General features: G+C 43.8%; 1 protein-coding gene across 1 annotated transcript in view; it reads right to left on the minus strand.

The window, feature by feature from the left end:
* TBC1D8B (TBC1 domain family member 8B) overlaps positions 1-5,171 on the minus strand; it is a 93,374-nt gene extending 88,203 nt beyond the window's left edge. The window contains exon 1 of the mRNA XM_082264319.1: positions 5,010-5,171. Coding sequence (XP_082120445.1) covers positions 5,010-5,136 — 127 coding nt within the window. The 5' untranslated portion in view covers positions 5,137-5,171. The remainder of the gene's footprint in view (positions 1-5,009) is intronic.
* Positions 5,172-6,000: the final 829 nt, after the last annotated feature.

The following is a 6,000-nucleotide window of genomic DNA, read 5'->3' on the forward strand; positions in this document are numbered from 1 at the left end:
AATACCAAAAGCTCCTGAACTCAAGTTTAAGGAGCTGTAGCGTCCATTGAAGCGTTAGTGGTTATAAAGTTATTTGTAAAGGAAAACAGAATAATCGGAGTGCTGAATTAATAAAATGTAACAATGTTTTTTTATATATATATATATATATATATATATATATATATATATATATATATATATATATATATATATATATATATATATATAAACAGAATATCCTCACATCAAGGCAAAGAACCAGCAGCTTCCAGAATAGAAGGGTCATTCCATACACCGTGAGCAGACAGAGTGCTGTGACACAGAGCCAGACCCGATAAACCAGAGAGACACAGCTGGCACCTGATTGTAACTGAGATCGGGATGTGGGCAGGCCCAACATTTCAGAGGACCCTCCTCCTCTGGCTTTAAAACAAGCAGATGACAGAGGGATTAAGGAATCAAGAATCCCTCTAATCTGCTGGTTCATAAGCTGGGTCATTTCCTACCTGGGTACACTTGTCAATGGAGGCGGGTCCTCCGAAATATTGTGCCTGCCCACATCCCGATCTCTGTTACAATCCCCAGAGAGAGAGAAGGAGGCTGTCAGATGCCACCAATGTCTGTATGGGCAGGTCTGGCTCCACACTGCTCAAGCTGCTCGGCTCCATTTACATATGCTGCGCCCGCAGATCACAGCATGGGGTCCAATGCATCCCTATTTACTGATTCAGGTGTGAATCAGGTCCAAATTTCAGCCTAAATTCGCACCTGAATCGGACCAGAAGACACACAGGAGCCTTCAATGCGGACCGTGGCCGCTCCGGTGATGTGTGAACTGGCTCCATTAGAAGCCGGTCACGCTCTACTATCATGCGAATTGGATGCAGGGTACAAAAAAAAAAAAAAAATTTATATATATATATATATATATATATATTTTTTTTATTTTTTTTCATACCGTTATTTTGTGTCCCTGATCACTGCCACACCAGTTAAATGACGACGATGTACTGCACTGGTGACAGTATGTTAAAAAAAAAAAAAAAAAAAAAATTATTTTTATTTATTTAATTCCCTCATTTTCCAAAATATTACAACTTCAAAAAAATGTAAAAAAAAAAAACCCACAATGCCTCTTACTAAATACTTTAGACTATTTACTTTCCAAAAGGGGGTAATTTGGGGTTTTTTCTACAGTCCTGGCATTTTAGAGTCTCATGAAAGCTCAGTACATCAGGATTGATCAATTTTCAGTTATATACCACAGTGTGTGGACTCCTACAGACTAAAAAACACTGATTTTGGTTATTTTCACCAAAGAAATGGAGCAGAATACATTTTGGGCTAAATCTATGCAGGGCAATTTTTATTTGCAAAATTTTTATAACAAACTAAGAAAATAGTTTTTTTCAAATTTTTAAGCATTTTTCATATATTTATTTAGCAAAAAAAAAAAAAAAAAAAAAAAAAAACACATTGGTGATTAAATACCACCAAAAGAAAGCTATATTTGTGCAAACAAAATGATAAAAAATTAGGTTTAGGTAGTGGTGCATGACTGTGCATTTGTTATTCAAAGTGCAACAGCAGCTGAAAATTTGCCTGGGCAGGAGGGAGGTAAAAATGCCTGGTATTGAAGTGGTTAATTGAACATGCTGAAGTTAGAAGCTGATTGGATACCATGCATCGGATTTTGTACTCTCCAGTTTTAGTAAATCAGCCCCATTGTGTGGAATTACCCTTCTACTTGGGAAGTGCTGGTTCTTTGCTTTGATTTAAGTGGATATAATGTTTATAAATAAATGTTGTTACAATTTAATAATTCAGCGCTCTGTTGGATCCTGCTAGATTTGGTTTAGGAGCTGCGAATTACAGTGTAACCTTCTTTTCCCTTGATGTCTTCCACACTCCATTGCTTGGACTTGGACCCAGTACACACCGGTGCATCACGCTACTTCAGTGCAATTTCAAAGCCACAAAGTGCAATTTGCACTACGGATTTCATTGGGACTTATGGGCCATACACACTAAGATTTTCTGAAGACTTTTTCCTTTAGACTTATTAAAACCATATAATATGAGGTCAAACCTAAACACTTTACATTTGTATGCAGTCAGGCAGGGTCTTGCACTACATAGAAAAGGTAAATCTGAAGGAAATCTAACCACAAAAGTTGGATAGTGTGTATCCAGCTTTAATTTAACTCGAGTCTATGCAAGTCGCAATGAAAAATCTGTAAAAAGTATTGCAGGAACCCTTTTCATAATTGCTGCGATATGAATGGTTCCATTCCCAACAATGGGGTGTGACTTGTCATGCGATTTGGAACTGTCAAATTGCATGACAACTCACACCAGTGTAAACATTGGGCTAAAGTAGAACTATATAGGCAAAACTTTTTTTTTGGGTAGAATTAGGAATGGTTATAACCCCTGTCAATTTTTTTTTTTGCCATCTGTGTCCCATTGGGGAGACTTATTTTAACTTCCTGTCCGATAGCCAAAACAGGAAGTGAGAGGAATTCTCTGCAAATTAAAAGGAATCTTTTGGGGACCCCCAGGTTACCAGAACTAGTGTCCCCAGGGGAAGAATTCCTCTCCACTACTTTTTTGGGGACAACCCAAAATGTGAGATTTTGTTTTTCTTACTTTCGATGATAATGGTAAACAGGACAAATAGGGGAGGGGAGAATCTCCTTAACCACTTCAGCTCCGGAAGGTTTTGCCCCCTTAATGACCAGGCCATTTTTTGCAATTCGGCACTACCTTGCTTTAACTAATAATTGCGCGGTCATGCAATGCTGTACCCAAATACAATTGATGTCCTTTTTTCCCCACAAATAGAGCTTTCTTTTGGTAGTATTTGATAACCTCTGTAGTTTTTAGATTTTGCGCTAAAAAAAAAAAAAAAAAAAAAAGCAATAAAAACTAACAGATGTTCTAATTCCTCTCCACTCTATCCAAAACAAAACCAAAAAAGTTTTGCCTTAAAGCGGAGTTCCAGCCTTTTTTTTTTTTTCTTTTTAAATCACCCCCATGATAGTCGCCAAATATGTATTGGAAATCGGCATATGCTGCATGTGTCAACGTTTTCTGTGTCATTAAAAGTGTGAGTACTCACTGTAGTCTTCTGATCCAGCAAGTGTCCATCCTGAGTGTGGGCATCCGAAGCCCACTAGGAGTCTCTTCCGGAATAAGGTGCTGCCGGCTACCCAGCAAGCACCTCCCGATCTCGCACATGTGCAGTGGGACTTTATCACGGCCGTAGCAATAGAGCCTAGCATCGCGTCATTTCTGCTTTAGAAGTAACACAATGCTAGCCGCGGAGGATGCCCATTGGCTCCTGGGATTGCTTACACTGCTATCCCAGGAGCCATTGAGAAAAAGGATATGACGTACTACGCCGCGGCCGGGTTTGGGCGGAAGTGGATCTTTTTTAGAAGAAATGGTACTATATAAAAAAAAAAATGACACTATGGCGGAGTGATCAGCAGCACATGCAGATTTACAGTAAACTCCCGTTATATCGCAGTTCAGTTTTTGCAGTCCCGGTATATTGTGTTTTTTTCTGTAAGACCTATTAATATTATTTTACTAATTAAATCATTGTTAAAGCGGAGTTCCACCCAAAAGTGGAACTTCCGCTTTAGGGAGTCCTGACCCCCTGACATGCCACATTTGGCATGTCATTTTTTGGGGGGGGGAGCAGGTACCTAGTTTTGACAGGTACCCGCTCCCACTTCCGCTCGGAGCGCCGCGGCGCCCTGAGCGGAAGTTCTCCTCTCCCCCTCCCTCCCTGCAATCTTCTGGGACACGTCAGAGGTCCCAGAAGATTGCCGGCCAATCACGGCGCGCAGGGCGACTCGCGCATGCGCAGTGGGTACCCGGCTGTGAAGCCGCAAACTGTAACAGCCGGGTGCCCACAGCAGTGATGCCGGCGCCGAGGGAGAGGATCGAGGCTTCCAGCGGCCGCATCGCTGGACCGTTGGACAGGTGAGTAAATGGCTGGAACTCCGCTTTAATTAAATATTTTTGGGTTTTCCATTGCTCTTGCTCTGTCTCTCAGTATCTTTTAGGTGTTTAAAATGTGTTTCTATTGTTTTAAAAGTGTGTTTAAAGACCTTAAAATGCTTGTAAAAGTACAGTGAAAGTTATAAAAACATGCCTAGGGTGTATTTAAATAGGGTCTTTCTATTTCGCGGATTTTCACTGTTCGCGGGTGGGTCCGGAACGTATCCCCCGCGATGGAGGGGGGTTTACTGTAAATGCAAATTAGGGTGGAACTCCGCTTTAAGTCATACTTTAAAGCCCAGCTCTTGTAAGTGTGGTTTGATTCAGACACAAACTGACATTTTCAGACTGATTAATAGTCACTTTGTGCCGCACCAGTGGTTTACTGTCACTTTATTGCCAATTGTGTGCGCTCTATGCAGCCACATAAATGACAGTTATGGACTGATTAAATAATAAACTGCAGATCGCCTGCGGCAGGTTTACTGTCCCTTCATTGGCAGTTGTGGGTTCTCTGTGCAGCCACATAAATGACAGTTATGGACTGATTAAATAATAAACTGCAGATCGCCTGCTGCAGGTTTACTGTCACTTCATTGGCAGTTGCATTGTGTTCCCATTTGTATGTTATGAGCACAGAACACACGTCCCTTCGGTTACATATTTGCATCTCAGCTTTGTCATAAAGTTCTGGCTGATCGATGTGACTGGGTGGAGGTGCCCCCCCCCCCCCCCCCGGTTCTGGGTCAGTGACTCTGCAGCCAGGTAAGCAGAATGATGGGGGAGGGGTGCAATGCCAGTCCCTATCCCTCCCATTATTCTACAAGGCCATGCATAGCCATCACCTCTAATATAGGATATATGATGGCACAGTGACAAGGACAGTCAGGTGCCTGGTGGGAAGTAACTTCCAATGGTCACTAATGAGTGGGCAGCCTGACAGATGTGGACAGCTCAGTCACCACGTCAGCAGCCCAGCCCGCCAGATGTGGAGCTGTACAGAGGAGATGGAGTACCTGTGAGCCCCCCTCCGTCCTCCCCGTAGCCCCGTCTCCTCTGCAGCACGAAGTACGGGTTGGAGGTCTCGGTCACCCACAGCTTCCAGGCGTTCTTCAGCAGAACCTCCTCCGGTCTCAGCCACATCTTGCCTGTACTGTACGTAGCGACTACTTCCAACACGTGACGTCACGGTCATGTGATCGGGCATCTCCGAGCCATGTGACCGTCCGCCGAGAGCTGTGCCAGCGAGCGGAGGAATTGTATGTATCCGTGTGGGAGCGGGAGGCGAGGCCGTAATGGAGGGGGCGTGGCGGGGCGGGGAACACTAACAGAGAAGTATACGAGGGCTCAGTGGGACTGCTGGAGGAGTCAGGTAGAAAGATATGGAAAATGAGAGCGGAAGAGTCACGTGGACTCGGGGTTTGTTCACATTATCTACTATTAGTGGGTGTGTGAGGACATTCCTCCTCCTAGACCAGGGATATACATACTGTGGCCCTCCAGATGTTGCAGAACTACAAGTCCCATGAGGCATAGCAAGACTCTGACAGCCACAAGCATGACACCCAGAGGCAGAGGCATGATGGGACTTGTAGATTTGCAACAGCTGGAGGGCCACAGTTTGCATATCCCTGTCCTAGACCATTTCCAGGAATAGTTCTTTGTTACAAATACCTTAAAAAATACACACATCTGGAGCCGCTACCTTATCCAGGGTGTCAATGAAATAAGATAACCCCCTTCAGTCAGGGCTGCTGTGATAAACCACAGGGGCCCATACAACCAATGCTTCAGTTGTGAATGAACACAATGAGTGATCGGTGCTGATCACTCATTGTGTTCGTTCAGGAAAGAAAGGGGCTGGTAAATATGACATATTTATGGGACCCTTTCCCTACTCTCAATCTTGAAGGATCCTATTGTGTGCTTGCAGCTGCCGGCGGGGGGATGGAGAGGATGAAAGCCACAAGCACTGTGGGGGTTGGGGCACGCAGGGGGGCCTGGGCA

The sequence above is a fragment of the Pelophylax lessonae genome, assembly GCF_965119305.1.
Source record: "Pelophylax lessonae genome assembly, chromosome: 7".
Classification (NCBI taxonomy): Eukaryota; Metazoa; Chordata; class Amphibia; order Anura; family Ranidae; genus Pelophylax; species Pelophylax lessonae.